The 16,030-nt window shown below is 44.9% G+C and overlaps 1 protein-coding gene across 1 annotated transcript in view; it reads right to left on the minus strand.

Moving 5' to 3' along the window:
• The window catches only part of norpA (no receptor potential A), a 317,605-nt gene that overhangs the window by 49,507 nt on the left and 252,068 nt on the right, over positions 1 to 16,030 (minus strand). The window contains exons 21-24 of the mRNA XM_070522685.1: positions 15,154 to 15,257; positions 6,197 to 6,464; positions 4,174 to 4,273; positions 2,429 to 2,533 (exon numbers count right to left, since the gene is read on the minus strand). Coding sequence (XP_070378786.1) covers positions 2,429 to 2,533; positions 4,174 to 4,273; positions 6,197 to 6,464; positions 15,154 to 15,257 — 577 coding nt within the window. The remainder of the gene's footprint in view (positions 1 to 2,428; positions 2,534 to 4,173; positions 4,274 to 6,196; positions 6,465 to 15,153; positions 15,258 to 16,030) is intronic.

Genomic DNA, 16,030 nt, shown 5'->3' on the forward strand with positions numbered 1-16,030 from the left:
AAATGGCAGCGAGAGCTGACGACAGTCAAAGCTCTCAAACGAAAACACGAAAACAAAGTGCTTCACCTTTGCTGCGGGTCGGCCCAAAGGTAGTGCAATGCTGCGCTGACCCGCGGCGCTGGTGAAGCGGGCGTTAAGCACTCCCCATACGTTACAGGGCACATTACAGGTTCCCGAGCCCACAGGGGTATGTGCCATTGAGCTCGCACCCTTTCTGCACTATCACCAGGATCGGCCCACATGATTATTTTTTTTGTTGATGGACGCCGAAAAAACAACGGAAGGTTAGCCATATACAGCTTTGGCTGTAAAAGGCAGCAAAATGTTCACCGCCGACTAGATTGATTTGTCGACGCTTTAGGAATGTCTGTGAGGAGTGTTGGCGCCGGCGTGGAGGAGGAGGGGGGGTATGCCGCTTAATTGCGGGGGGGGGGGGGCAGCCCCCCCTCTCTCCGGGTACGTGCCTGAAAGTACAATTGTAAACTACTTATACGAGGAAGGACCCACAAGTAGCAAGAATTTTCAGAGCGCAGCTCTTAGGCGCCCCTTCCTGCAGCGAGTGTCAGCGTCGGCATAACCGAGCGAATGAGCACAACAGCGAAGGATGAAAGAGCAACCGTGGAGCGGCAGATGAAAAAAGATGCAAGCCGCGAAGGGTGGACACCAATGAGAGCGGCCCTTCAGCGACGTGCATGCGGGAAGCTGTTTTCATGCGGACCCGCCCGACTGCTCGATGCTTACTCGTATCTGGTCACAGCCGGAGCACTAGTTTTGTACTATCGTCTGCTTGCACCAGTTCTCGCTCGCGCTTGTTTTGATTATGATGGTTTGTGATTGTTTTGTAATCTGATTGTATGCACGATACAAACTGTGTAGTACTTTCTGGAAGCCAAGTTGCACCAGCAATTACACTGGAACCTTTGATTAGTCATGTATAAAAGCCGTCCTGCAGATCAGATTTTAGACGATTGCCGACTCTGCTACACGTCTCTTTCAAATTCTTTGCCTCGACATATCGCGAAATGAAAACATGTATAGAGCTGCGCTCAAATTTTGCATTACAGAGTATTACAATAGTCAGTGAATTTTTTTAGAGGAGGAAGGGTAGTCAATACTACCCTCCCTATCTGTTGACCAAGTAACGTCTGCATGTGGAGTTTTGTCTGCTCACTGCATTCATTTCTTTTGAGCCTCTGTCGCCATGTGTGTCGGTATTGCGAAGGCAGATGTCAAAGAACAATGTGTGTTCATCAAATTCTCCCAACACTGAAATTCTCTTGAAATTCTCTTCCCTCAGAAAATTTTTTGATGTTCAAGAGCTTGTTCCTTTCAAATTTTCCATGCAAGGTCAAACAGTCAGCATTTTCATGGTGAAGTGCTCAACCGGTTGCACAATGCAGTTTGAAGAAAATGCTGCAAACCTGTGGAACTTGGGCTTGTGCATCACTCCTACACACACAGCACGGAGCATGTGGCCCTTCCTGAAAATGCTACACTTCAACTGAAATGGGAGCTTGAGGTCAAGCATGTCCACAATGTGGAAGAGACAAAGAAGAAAGGCACAGAGGGCCATCAGTTCGCAAGAGTTGCTGCACATTTGTGAACAATAAATAAGGCAGTGGAACAAGTTTATTACATCCCAGAGAGAGTCCTTTGAAGGTGATTAATGTTTTGGAATGGTAAAAAATACACAAATTAAATAAAATTCTTGTAACTTCCGGGTTTTCCCTAGTATGCATATGTTGAGTATGCCTATTGCCATGAAATTTACCAGAAATAACTGATAATAGGCTATGAAACACAACGTAAGATTCAACTAAAAAATGTCCCAGTCTCGCATTATGTTTCCTCCAATGCAAGTAGAATATGGATGCTTCTTTTTATCCATCAGTAACACTTTCATGTCAGTAAAAAACAACAGCAGCGAAATATTTGACAATGGCAAGACGAAAGGCACAGAACAAGTATCATTATTGTGTTGTCATCATAGGCAGTACCATTCTTGTCTGGTATTTTCATAAACTTTAATTGTTTCATCATGATAGCACAATGATTTCACTGTCCACCATGCTTGCATTGTGCACCATGAATGCACTGTGCACCATAACTGCTGTCTTCACAGAGGCGACCTGTACACTGGAAACAGACTCTGTGTCTGAGCCACAAAAAGTGTAAAAATAATCGAAGGCATTACTGAAACACTGTGAACTGCATCAGTGTTTAACAGCAGGTTTCTACAGTGCCAAGAAAGCATTCTTCAACCTCTTAACATATTCGGTAACATTACAATGCAAGTGATAGCATTAAATTTGCACAACTTCAATGTTACCAAGGAAAGCATTGGATGTTGGCTATAAACAAGACACAACAGGATCTAAGATCTTGGCAAACTATATCATTTATGAAGACAGCAGTATGATTATCTGACCTCCCAAGCCATCTGGAACGTAGATCTTGAGCTCAATGCAGATAAACAACATGGCCAGTGACATGGGGAAGTTGCCCTCTGTCCGGAGAGAGACATGCCGATAGCCTGAGGAAAGAGAAGTTTTCACTGCACAATCACCACATCAACAATGAAAAAAGAAAAAAAGCAGCAAAAAGGAGTACTAATTATAAGGTGCCTGTAATCACATTAAATGTGATTCAATATGACAGTCCAAAAGCAGATTACAATGAATCAACATTCAAAACCTGCACAGATTGAAGAGTTAAAGCCAAGAGCTATTTACAAGGTGTTCTGCTAATGCTGTTTATAATTTTTTTTCCTGAAGAGAGATTCCTCAGCTTCCTTGAAAGTTTACAGGCAGAAAAAAAAAGAGAAAAGAAACAGAATGCAAGTGCTACCTGCGGCAACAAATGTTCCAGGAAAGAGGTAATGCAAGCAAGAACAATAGTGCCAGCACTAAAAAATACTTGGAAGTAGATACCACCCAAACACATTTACAAATGCATTCATGGAAATCAGAAAACAGTTCTTAAGAAACTGATGAAAATGCACTACACATAAAGAAGAAAGAGAGGAAAAGGAAGCCAAGTAAACTGATGCTAAAAGGGTCACTAAATGATATTTTATACTTTGTTTATTTGCTTCTAAATAACTGAATCCACATACGCTACACCATATCTTTAGGGCTTGAAGTCCAATTAACAAGTGAGATTCTCAAAAAACACAGGTTGAAAAATTCCCGCCTAAACTTTTTATGCTCCCATTGATAAAATGATAAACGCTAATTGTGAGCAAGGGGCTTGCAGTATTTTTTAAAGTAGGCACTACTAGGGAAGCGGGGTGCCTTTGACTTGGCTCAGTTTCATTACATTGGCATTGCTAACTAGCACCACTGCAAATGGAGGCGAGTGCGCCTTCACACGAAGTACATGACTCCTTCCATGAACAAAGTGTCTCCCAAGTGGGCACAGGAGGTCGATTGGAGATAGCAGTGTTCTTCCAGCATGTCAATATCGTCACAAAGCTCATTCAAGTACAAATAAATGACGCTCCCCATGTGCACCGGCCTGCGCTCGTCAGATGGTTTCTGAATTCACTTTGTGGTGTTCTGTTGAGGCCCCACTCAGGGTCAACAGCCAAAGAATACAACAGTTATACGAGCTGAGGCCAAGCTTTGCATGAGGCTGCTGATTAGAGTGCTAGGATGTCAACTTGTCTATTCTTGCATTCTCTTTAGGAACCTCATATATACAGATACAGTATAAGCACGCTTTTCAAGAAAATGAAACAACATAAAATCGCACTGAATGGCCTAGTCACCAGCATAAACCATAGAAACTGTATGGGAACGTCAGAGAGTTTCATGCATTCTTCTGTTGCCCCTTTTCAGCCTTTGTTCTTGTGTTTATCATTGTGCATGACACCACATTGGCTGCGTGCCTTCAGGATTGCATAGTCGCCATCCGTTTTCGCGCTGATAGCGACTATGCTTTTGTCCTCAGCAGTTGCGGTTTCGTTTTAATTCAGCGTGCTGGGTTAGAACTGCTTGGGTGCCATCTAAATCCGAATCGAAGAAATGAGAATGCTGGGCAAACGAGCAGTTAATCATGTTAAAAACTGCAGTGTGCACAAAGGACCCAGGTAGTTTCTCAACAAGCACCGACTTGCAACTGTGAAAGTTTGTACGACAATCGGTCCCGAATGAAGTGCAGGAAGTAGCTCACCTGCTTGCAGGCCATCCATGGGAAGGATGCGCTGACCCAGCATTTTACCATTCTCATCATAGACAGCTATCCGGATCACAGCCAGATCGGGAAGAACTACCTGCATGCACAGCAGCCGCAAATGCACATCTACCATCACGGACAATGTTTTGATGTATTTTGAAATGACTCTTATGGATATCTTTAGGCTGCAAGCAATGATAACGTGCAATGCACAAACTTGATGTTTTGGCATCGCAAGATAATGAACAGACTCTAGCTACCTTCCAGGTTGGAGACTTGGTTTTCTGGGACATGCACCCACTAAGTAAGGCAGCCATTGGATTCCCAGCAAAGTTTGCCCCACGACACACAGGACCATTTAGAGTGACTGCACACATTGGACGCAATATCTACAGACTCGGAGACCCTGCTACAGGGAAACAGACAGGCCACGCTAATGCAGATCAGCTGAACCCTTATCATGTGCTTTGGAAGCCCTCTTCACAGGATAAAGGGGGAGGGGGGGTATCTGTGATGGTACTGGGCCGACGCCAGGTGGTGTAGAGTCGCAGCCATGCGACGGTATGCAACGGTGTGTGGCGATCAGGGAGAACATGGAAGGCGCGTGTGCGTGGTCGGCATGCAGGGAGCGTGCAACAACTAACTGAGTGAGTGAAGTAGTCGGCGGAGCAAGGCGCGTGTGATGCGGGGGGACGGAACGCAGACAGTGTGTGTGCATGTGCCAAGGATTTCCCGAAATAAAGAACGTACCTGACACTATTTAACTGTTAAATAGGTTATTCTGCTGCCAAGCAAGGAATTGTAAATTTATTTCTTCCCACAACAATCATAATCAAACGTAAATGCTACGAAGGACCCTTGTGTCATGATTACAGGGTCTAACATGGAGCTTTGGCGGTAAAAATTCATCTGGAGCTCTCAACTGCAGCTTCCTTCTAGAACATTTTTGGGAATACAACTTTTCTTCTTTAAGCTATATCCCAGTTTTCTCTCTAGTAGATGGCTAACTAAAACATTTATAAATCACACAATGCTTTCTGCACAATTTTAAGACAAGCCTTAACAACAAATTTCGCGTTATCGAAATGCCCGATATGAGGCACTTTGCTACATGTTTGTTATGCTTTTTCTGTGTGCATTACTACCATTACACGCTGCAGAATGCATGATTGACACCTATAAACAGGGGCCAGTTGTAAGCTTCGCCATTCAAACTACAAATGTCATACTGCTGCCACCAAGTTGTACTTTACTTTAGCTGGCATAGGTCGTGAAAAATTATATCTCTTAGCCTCAATGTTACTCGATTTCCTGTGCGTGTGAATTCCACATGACAACAATAAAGGAACAAAATTTCGAAATATACAACAGCAAGTAACCTGTGGCCCAATATGCACAGAAAGCACAATGAGTATCTAGCGGTCTAAGAAACAAAAACATTTTTGCATGTTACGTCAAGATCAATTCGTACTGTTTTAGACTACAGCAATCGAATAGGCAAATTGCTGTAGTGTCTAACGGTGGTCTGTTCTCTTGCTTCACACCTCAATGGCACGATAATTCAGCAATAAAAACCCTCAGTCCTGTACTGAACAGTGTTTGTGGTGACCAATCAGAGCCTTGGCATGTTCTGCACTGTTCTTGTGAGGATAGTGTCGAAGCGGTTCTGCATGTATTTCTAAGTCTAGATCCATGTGGCATTGTCCAGCAAACTCTTGAATGTCTCACATCTCACAGTCTATCTAAAATCCCTGATAAAGGAAATGTGGTGCAACGCATTCAGGCACATGGGTTGATCTTGGAAAACCAACATAGCTTTACATGCTTTCCCTGTAAACTTCAAGTGGTTTCTGAATTGAGGGCACAAAATAAAGCAGGTTGGAAATGAAACTATGGTAATGGATTTATTTTCTGCTTGCTGTACTATTTTAGCCAAGGTGAGGCATTCTTAAGAACATCTCAAACCACTCGTTTTGCACGCTTCACCCTGAGGTTGCATGTTGCGAGGCTCTGTACATGCCTTTCGGAAGACGAAGGGTTCCTCGTTGTAGACAGGGTTGAGTCCGTTGGCAGGAACCATGCGGGTGCGAAACTCCTTGCGGATGGTGTCCGTGGGAAGTCCATACATGTCTACCTCGACATATGTGCCCACCTTCTTGTCCGACAGGAACTGGCCCGACAGCACCCGCACCGAACACTGGGCCGCAATCACACCGTCCACGGGTGACTCCGCAAATGGGTCGAAGGACTTGTCTGCCCGTCGCATAAAGTCAGGCTTCAGAAGGTACCTGCGTTGATGTCTCGCCATCACTGCGTGGTTCATGCAGCTGGACCAAAAACATGTTATGTACCTGCCTCCAGAAACAATACAGGCCATGTACATGAAAATGCTTCTGCTATGCAAGAAATGCAACATAATTTGGGATCTAGTCAGGGATGTTGTAAATGCAAGCAGGACATCACTCTCATTAAGTCAAGCCACTTGATAAAGCTGGAGAGAAAAATATTTCTACATTGTACTAAGAGACAAGACAATAGAGAGTTTTAGAATAGGGGCCCCAAAGAAATAGCGTGGACGCCTCTGCACATGCGCGAGACGTGAACTGCGTTTGGGTTTTGCGTTGGGAACGCTATTTCACCGATTTAGCGGGAGCCCAAATAGCGGTCCCAAAAGCTTTGCGTCAACAAACATGGCGGCACCCATCGAAGCAACGGCTCTAACCTAGCACCAAACTGGGTTTGATTCGCAGTAACGCGTGAAGTTCGCAAGCTAGGAGAAGTGACTGCGTTTATCGCTTTCTGTCAGCTAGCGTGTGTTATGAAGATTGATTCATTAGACGCCACTCATTCCAAATTCGAGTGTGGATTTTACGGCTCATAGGCCTAACACGGCTAAGCTTGGCTGGTGAAGGCACGTAAAGTTGGGTATGTTGCTGAAAACTAAGCGCAACTAATTGTTTGCTGCTTGAAGAATAACCTCTAAATTGTAATTAAACGCAAATACACGCAAGTCAAAATTGCTATTCCTATCATAAAATGGTATATTTTACTTAATTATTTCTAATAGCTTTTCTTAGACGCCGTAGTGGTGCTGTCAGCACAAGACGCTATCCGTAAACGCAAAGCCCTATTCTAAACCTCTTCACTCCTGCGTGCCCCAACGCCAACGCCCGCAAAGCTCTTTGGGGCCCCAAAATATTGGGGCCCCTATTCTAAAACTCTCTATTGTTTTCAGCAGTCAAAACAAAAGTAACATCAAGTGGCTCCCATCATGGCTGAAAATAAACCTGAAAGTTATTTTACCTGAAGGCGACAATATATAGTGGATGCGAGCAACACTTTTCATTTCAGAAGAATTATGCAGGTAGTTTCCACACTACAACCTGTAACCAAGCAAATGAAGCAAGCTGGTTGCAATGAAGCTTAGCAGGTGTTGCTAGCATGACACACGAGTTTGAGACAAAGTCCAGCAAAATTTATGCAAGAAAAACGGCGCAATAAAACAGGATATGAAACAGCAGACAGCACATAGGTTAGGACTGACTGCCACTGTGTGACTGCAATATATAAATTCAAGAAAACAAAAAAAAGGAAAGGAAACAAAGAATAACACAGAACAACAGGCTCGAAACCTGTTGTGGCTGAGTAAGAATAAATCTTTGGGAACCAATGGCAAGATCGTTCTCTGACTCCGCCGCAGAGGTGCTCAATGCTCTTGGTAGTCGAGGCATTCGAAAGCATACTGACTCAACAGAACTTACGGCAAATGCCTTGTAGAGATCATGAGTTATGCTTGTTGCGACTCGGCATAGCGTTTAGGCCAGGAATTCTCCAGGCACAGGGATGAGTATGTCTGGGACTGGTAGTGAAAGAAAAGGGTTTATTTTACATTATTTACGCTAGCTGCAGCTGTGGAAGTGCACGCTATGTAGGAGTACTCACTGGACACGCCACTGCACCAAAGGTGTCCCTAGGTGACTAGACTAGGGAATTTGATGACTGCATCTCGGCCAATCATCATCGTCGAATTGTTTGCAATATCCCACCCATGATGTTACACCGTTCTGCCAGACTCCGCCCCCAATGTTGGGGATTGCCCTGCATATGAGGCAACCACGTAACAATTTGGGAACCTCAAGACGAAGTCATTCCCATGGAAGACGTAGCACTCAGGGGTCGTGGCCTCAGAGTCTGGCGTTAAGTGAGGGTTGCTCTCTAGCCTATGCCCCTGGCGTGTCTTGGTAACGGGTAGCTGGCCTGTGCAACCAGGGCATCACACGAAGGCTAAGGCCAACGTCGTCGTCCGAGCTTTCTTGAGGAGGGTTGCTTCTTTTGTGACGAGTGCGAGGTTAGAGAAATGGAACAGGCGGTTTATTTACATTGTAAAGGCAAAGTTATTTACAGAACAAGAGATACTCGTACTGGCCGAAGCATGGAGTGCAGTACATCGTTCTCATAGCACAAGCTACAGGTCAGACCAGACATCTTTTAGGGAGAGCACGTTGGGGCTCGTTGGCACACACTTACTGTATCAAGGGTGTCCACTTTTAAAGTGGTTGTCTTGCCTAGGTGACTAGACTAGGAAATCTGATTACTTTATCTCTGCCAATCGTAATCGTTGAATCGTTCGCAATATCCCTCCCATGACATCATGCCGTTCTGCCGGACTCCACATCCATTGTTGCACAATCGCCTCTGCATATGGCACAACAAAGTGGAAACCTGGGAACCTGATGTCAATGCAGTTCCCACGGAAGACGTTGGCCCCTTGCATCGATTAGTGGGCTCTGCATGATGGTCAGCTTGAAGGGAGCTTCTTTGTTGACCCGTCACAGTCTATGTCGGACCTCATCGCCGTCTGGGTGATGCTGGTGGGACGTTTTATGAGTTTCACGAAGCTGATTCATTGCTGGAAAGCAAGGGAGGCTCGAAGCTCACTGCCCCTGCTATCCGATCGTAATGTTGGCCCCTTACATCAATTAGTGGGCTCTGCATGATGGTCAGCTAGCAGCGACTTGGGAAGCCTGGCCTTCATGGTGGTTACTGCGTCTACAGAATCCAGTGGTTGTCGTCAACTTGAAGGGAGCTCCTTTGCTCACCCATCAACAGTCGGCGCCAGGGCTGATGAAAGCGGCTGTCTCTTGGGAAGCACTCAAAGAATGCCCTATTGAGAGATAACAGACTGGAGCAGCCAGGCAGTGGTGCAGGTGCACTGCGAGGACTGCCTGCTACGACGATGCAGTCTCTCTTTTGCTGAATATTTTCCAAAAGCTTGAAAGCTCATTATTCGACAAATTTATCTCTAGACTCTGGCAACATTTTATATTTCACTTCATCTGCTCAGTTTATATTATGTGACTTGTTAAAACTGGACCAAAGCTGCACAGCAAATATATAAGTGGAAATGACAAATACAAATGTCTTTATTATAACGACCACTTTATTGTACATGAGTTTGTTATATGTGTGCCTACTGAAATGAACATTCTGGTTTACACTGCCTTCTTAGCAATGTGTAATCATATGCAATATATCCTAGTTGATAGTCTGCCATGTGTGTTTTGGCTGTAACACAACAGCCACTCGGCATACATGCTCATGGCCACATCCTCCATAGTATTCATTTACTTATATTTGTTTACAATACTGCGGCTCTCAAGATGACAGCCTAGCAGGTGGACAAAGTACAAAAACTTATCCTGTACTTTGTAACTAGAAAGTGAATACAAGCAAAAATATGCAATGCACAACTACACAGATAAAGACAAAATTCAGCAAAACTTGGCTACAAGTGGGATTAGTGTTGGTTTTGTTGAGTTGTTTTTGTTGTTTTGTTTGTACGCAGGGTGACCAGATCTTTTGGGATCGCGGATTGAGTGGATTTGGCACGAAGCCAACGAAACGACACACAGCTGTCAAGCTGCCATTTTGTTTAATAGCACAGGGAAAAAAAAAAAAAAACGAGAGGGAGAAAACAAGAGTGGCTTTGAAAAAGGTGAATCAGCAACGGCACACCAATGGGCACATGGCGCCACCTCGTGACTGGCCATTACACTACTGACACTCCCCCTTAATGGACTGTCATAGCGCCCACACTTTTGATGCCCAAACATTCACAGTGCTTGAGAGTCATTCTTCCATTTAAGGCCTTAGTGAAGAGGTCGGCACAGTTGCTCAACGATTCGACATACTGGAGTTGTAGCTATCCCTCTTTGATCTTTTCTCTCAGGAAATAATACTTGAGGTCAATGTGTTTGCTTCTATCTGAAGTAACTTGGCTTTTCGCAAGCGCAATAGCACCCTGGTTGTCAGCCATTAATATCTGTGGTTCGTGCATGAATTCGTGCACATTAAGTTCCTTCATGAAATTTTGGAGTCACATTACTTCCTTTGTAGCATGGCACATTGCTACATATTCCGCTTCGACTGTTGACAATGCAGTGCTTTTCTGCTTCTCACTACAGGAAATTGCAGCCCCAGCTAGTGTAAACACATACCCGCTGAATGACTTCCTGTCAGCCTTGTCACTAGCCCAGTCTGCGTCGCAAAAGGCTTGTATGCACTTCCTAGTTCTCTGGCAGACTAGCGCATTATTCTTTGCCTGTTTTACATAGCGAAGAATGTGCCTTATACCATTCCAATGTTCTTCTGTGGGATGTTCATTGAACTGGCCCATGTAAGTAGTCGCAAAAGCCAAGTCCGGCCTTGTGCCTCCGACGAGGTAAAGCAACGCACCAATTGCTTGTCTGTACTTGCGGGGCAAGTTCTCACTTGATGGGTTATTGTTGTTTCCTCTCTGGTACTTGCTTCCACGATACAAAGGAGGTGATGCAGCCTTTGAATCTGACATGCCAAATGTCTCCAGTATGTTGTTAGCATAGGCCGTCTGGTCCAAAGTTAGTTCTCCATCTTATTTCTTTAGTCATATGGAAAGAATGTGGATAGCTTCACCCAAGTCTTGCATGAAATCATTGACCTAAGCGGCTCTTGAAGTCTGCAATCTATTTCTCATCTTCTGCGATGATGAGCAAGTCATCAACGTAGACTCCTACGATGAGGTTCTTCTTGCTGACATAAACACAGGGTTCCGCCTTTGATCTTGTCATCCCTTCTCACTTGAGCATTTTGTCCAAGGCAAGGTTACACTCCCTTCCAGAATGTCGTAGCCAGTGAAGGCTCTTCTTCAGAAGGCAGATTTCATCCTTCTTACAGTCATTCAAAGGCTGCGGTTGTTGCATGTAGATGGTCTCCTTCAGAATACCATTTAAGTATGCTGCCGTGATGTCCATCTGGTGGATCTTCTAATTCCTCTCCACTGCTATGGCCAGCAGTGTCCTGACGGACTTCAGATTCACTACCGGGGAGAAGGTTTCCTTGTAATCAGTACCTTTCACTTGTGAGTATCTGCATGCAACCAACCGTGCCTTGTATTGCTGTAGGTCACCATTTTCGTCGTACTTCTTGCGGAACACCGACTTGCATTTTACGACTTGTCTGTCTTTCGGTCGTGGCACTAGCTCCCATGTATTGGAAGCTTCGAGGCTGATCAGTTCACTCCGTATAGCTGCTTTCCATTCCTCCTTGTCTGGTGCGGATAAGGCTTCGTGTAGAGTTTCTGAATCTCTTTGGTTGTTTTGCCTGGCTATGCAGCAGCCGTGACATTCACTTTGACGTGGTTTCTTGTTTGCTAGTCTTTCCGACTGTCTTGGTGCCTGTGTACCACAATCTGTCACGCTGGACAGTCGCTGCATAGCTCCTTTGTCCTGTGTAGTTGCCTTGTCTTCATCAGCTGATTAGCCAACTTCTTCAGCATAGTTGTAATCAGTATCATTGCAATCTGAACTACCAACATCATATGGCTCGCTCAAGCTGTCTTCAACTCGTAACGTGATTGTGCAATAAGTGTCGCTATATGTGCTTCAGTCTTTCTACTTGCAACTTGGGTAAGCTTGCATGGGAAGGACTCTTCTTCAAAGGTAACGTCCCGACTTACAAAGAAGTGATCTTCCTTCTGGTTCCGCAGCTTGTACCCCTTCACTTCTTCTGGGTAGCCGACCAGTATGCACTCTTCTGCTTTCGGGTCCAACTTGCTCCGCTTGCACCGTCTGTTTCACACACTCCATGCTCTGCACTCAAGCACTCTTAGGTGGTCTAGTTCCACTTCTCCCTCTGTCCACAGAGCTTCTGGTGACTCCCCTCCAACCGCCTTCGACAGGCAATTGTTTCTGATGTGTTTTGCAGTGATGTGAAGGCACCTCATCATGTCAAGCAATGTTTGGTCCATTCTCTCTGTGACTCCATTCTGCTCAGGCGTGCCAGAAATGGTCAGCTGGCAACTTATGCCATGCTTGGCCAGGTACAGGTACTCGTTGAACTCTTTGCTTGTGTACTCTCCTCCATTGTCACTACGCAAGGTTTTCAGCTTCGTGTTGTGCAGATTTTCCGCCATGCGTCTATACTTGTCAAACTTCTGAAGCACTTTGCTTTTGGCCTTCATGGGGTACACCACAGTATATTTTGAGTAGTCGTCTGTGAATGTTACAAAGTAACTGGAGCCTCCTTTGGTCGTTGGTGTGATATTTCCAACCACATCTGAATGCACCTGCTCCAGTGGTATCTTAGCCCATGTTGCCTCACCCTTTGGGAAACTGCTTCGCCTTAGCTTTCCCAGACAACATGTGTTACATTTGTCCTTCACAGGGTCTTCACTAGCTCCACAGAGGCATCGAACAGCATCCTGGTGAAGGTGGCCTAGTTGTCTGTGCCACAAAGCTGTGTCTTTTGTCTTTGTCACCTTCGTCGACATTATTTCTTCTTTGACAGAGTACAGTCTTCCTTCTCGAGTTGCAGTAAGGATCAGCTCATCGGTGTCCTTTGTAACTTCAGCTTTGCCCCTGGCGAACGTCATGTGCAAACCTCGTTCTTCAATTCTTCCGACTGATAATAGGTTGCCGTTCAAGTCAGGCACATAAAGGTCATCTTCTAGCATGATGAATGACCCACTGCACTTTTCAGATAGTTTAATCTGAACTCTTCCGTTCCCCATGACACTCATGGATTCTTTGTTTGCAGTTTCTACTCCTGACTCGCATGGATTGAAGTCAGTGACCTTCGCCTTGTGTGATGTCACGCGATCTGTAGCACCGCTATCAAGATGCCACACGAGGAGGCGCTGTTATCACATTTTTGGCGCATAAAGCCATCTGTGTTGCAATCTTTATCTGTGATGAGTTTCTCTTCTTCTGGTCATCCCCTTCGTCTTGAAACTGGTCATAATCTCTGGCTATATGACCAATTTTGCTACAAGCAAAGCATCACACCTTCTTTTGCATACCTGAGGTGCATTGACAAAACTTCTCATCCTTCTTGACAGCGAGTTGATGATGCACCTCCTCATTGGGTTGCTTGCTTTCAGTTCTTAATCGAGCGTTAGTGATCAGGGCCCTTGTCTGACTCTCTTCGTCGCTCAACCGATCTTCGTCACGACGCAGCTTTCTGTTTTCTTTGATCAGCAGACTTGCCTTCACTGCTTTGGTCGTGAGGGTTTGTTCGTCTTGCTCCAAATTCAGAATGAGCGGTTCGTATGTGTTAGGAAGCCCAATTAGCATCACTAATGCAACCTCTGTCTGTAAATGCATAGCCTACATTTGACAACTTCCTATGCAGCACCATCAATCTTCCTAGGTAATCTTGCATTGACTCGTCTCTCTTCATTTTTATGTTGAAGTTGCGCATCAGCTGGAGTATATGCAAAAGTCCAAACTTTGAGTGCATTTCCTGCAGCATATTCCAGGCTTCTTTTGGAGTTCTGCAAGTCCCAAAGTCATCCAGGTAGTTGTCCTGGACGATAAGGAACAGAGAGGTCAGGGCCTTGTTGTCAGTCTGCTTTTCTCGCTCGTTCATTTCTCTATTCGAGAATCCAAGGTTGACTGCTTCCCCGCGTCCCTTCTGTACAAGAGCTGCTCTTGCCCTTATCAGCCATGTGTGATAGTTATCTGATGACGACTTCGGCAGTATAAACTCGTCTAATGCCGACATGTTCACTGATCCTCGAACGCAAGAGGGACAGCGCACTTCTTTTTCAGAGCTGTTTCCCAATTAGCGTACGCTAAAACGATTTGTCGGTCACTCCTTCCCGAAAAATTTCGCCACTAACATCCACTGAAAAGATCTTGTCAGTCACTTCTTCCTGACAGTTTTGCCGTACTCGCGCCGAACGTGTCCAAGCGTCTTCCATACACATCCAACATGGAGCCTGCAGCAACGCGGTGTCACGTGACGATCCCTCTTTCTTACGAAAAAAATATGCACTTCTCACTTTTCTTCACGAGCACACATCGCTTGTCAGTCAGTCACTTCCCAACAGTTTCTTGATGCTCACGCCTGTCTAATCTTCTGAAGACAATTGGCACGACATAGTGAAGGTGGTGTAGCTTGACGTTTTCTGCTTCAACGTGGTTGCACTTTTTTATCACTCAACCAAGGCAATCCTAATTTTTCTTCCAAAAAGTGGTCTGTGCGTCGTCCTGGTCCCATAATCTCTTGGTTTTGTTGAGTATGCAGGGTGACCAGATCTTTTAGGGTCGCGGATTGAGTGGATTTGGCACGAAACCAACGAAACGACACACAACTGTCAAGCTGCCATATTGTTTAATAGCACAGGGCAAAAAAAATAAATGAGGGGGAGAAAACAAGAGTAGCTTTGAAAAAGGTGAAACGGTGACGGCGCTCCAACGGACACATGGCGCCATCTCGTGACTGGCCTTTACACTACTGACAATTAGGACATAAAATAAAAAAATTATTATGTTGAAGAGAGTGCATCAAATAGATGTGCATCAGCCATAACTGGTCTAAGAATACAATTTAAGAGAAAGGAACATTTGTATAACACATCAATCATGCACCAAAATTCACAGTCATTGGGCATTGTCACACCAAGACACAGTGCACAGGCATGTTAGAATGAACACTGACCCGCAGCCGCCGTTGTACTCAAACTTGCCCTGGTTGAGCTGCATGGGAAGGTCAGGTGTCTGGAAGTTGAGGGCCACCATCTGGCAGCCCGCATTCCAGAAGATCTGCACACAGCATCGCACACATCAGTAGTACATGCAGGTGCAGCCATCAGGGAATATTTAAAGATATTACCTGGACTGTGCCATAATTCTAGCCAGCATTGAAGTCAGTCTGCTTTGATGGTTAAGAGGACAGCCCAAGTTTTAGAGCACATTTGGAATGCGCCTCTACAACTTGACAGCACTTCACGTTTACACACACACACACACACACACTCAAAAAAAGCTAGGAAAAGCAAATACGACTATTTTGCACACACACTTAATAGATGCGAACTTAAGGAAAACAGAATGTGGCTTATTTTAAGTTCTAAAAAAATCTCCGAATATGCTTTCTTGCATGCAGGTGAACTTTCCACTGACCTTCTAGGAAGGGTGGTCAGCCGCCATCTTGTTTGGACAGCAATGTAGCCAGCATTGCTTTTCGCTTTGATAATGTCTTTGCTGGCTTTGTCAGAATTGAAACGAGGCTTAAGATGGCCACTGTCCATGCAAGTTTCACGATAAACCTGTGCCACCACATAGGGATGCTGACCCTAGCAAAAATTCTAATAGAAGTTTGTATTAGACCAATAGAAATTTCTCTTAGTTGTACTGACTGACCTACAAGACCAACAGGCCCTATGTAATAGACGTACTACTCTTACACAAACAGTGTTGCATGTCTACTAGTTTCCTTATTAGACTAATACATCCTATTGACTTTATACAGATTGTTGCTGGTCTGTTATGGAACATTCATTGTTGAATTCCGTTGCCCTTGTTTGTTGCTTGTT

The sequence above is a fragment of the Dermacentor albipictus genome, chromosome 7, assembly GCF_038994185.2.
Source record: "Dermacentor albipictus isolate Rhodes 1998 colony chromosome 7, USDA_Dalb.pri_finalv2, whole genome shotgun sequence".
Taxonomy (NCBI): Eukaryota; Metazoa; Arthropoda; class Arachnida; order Ixodida; family Ixodidae; genus Dermacentor; species Dermacentor albipictus.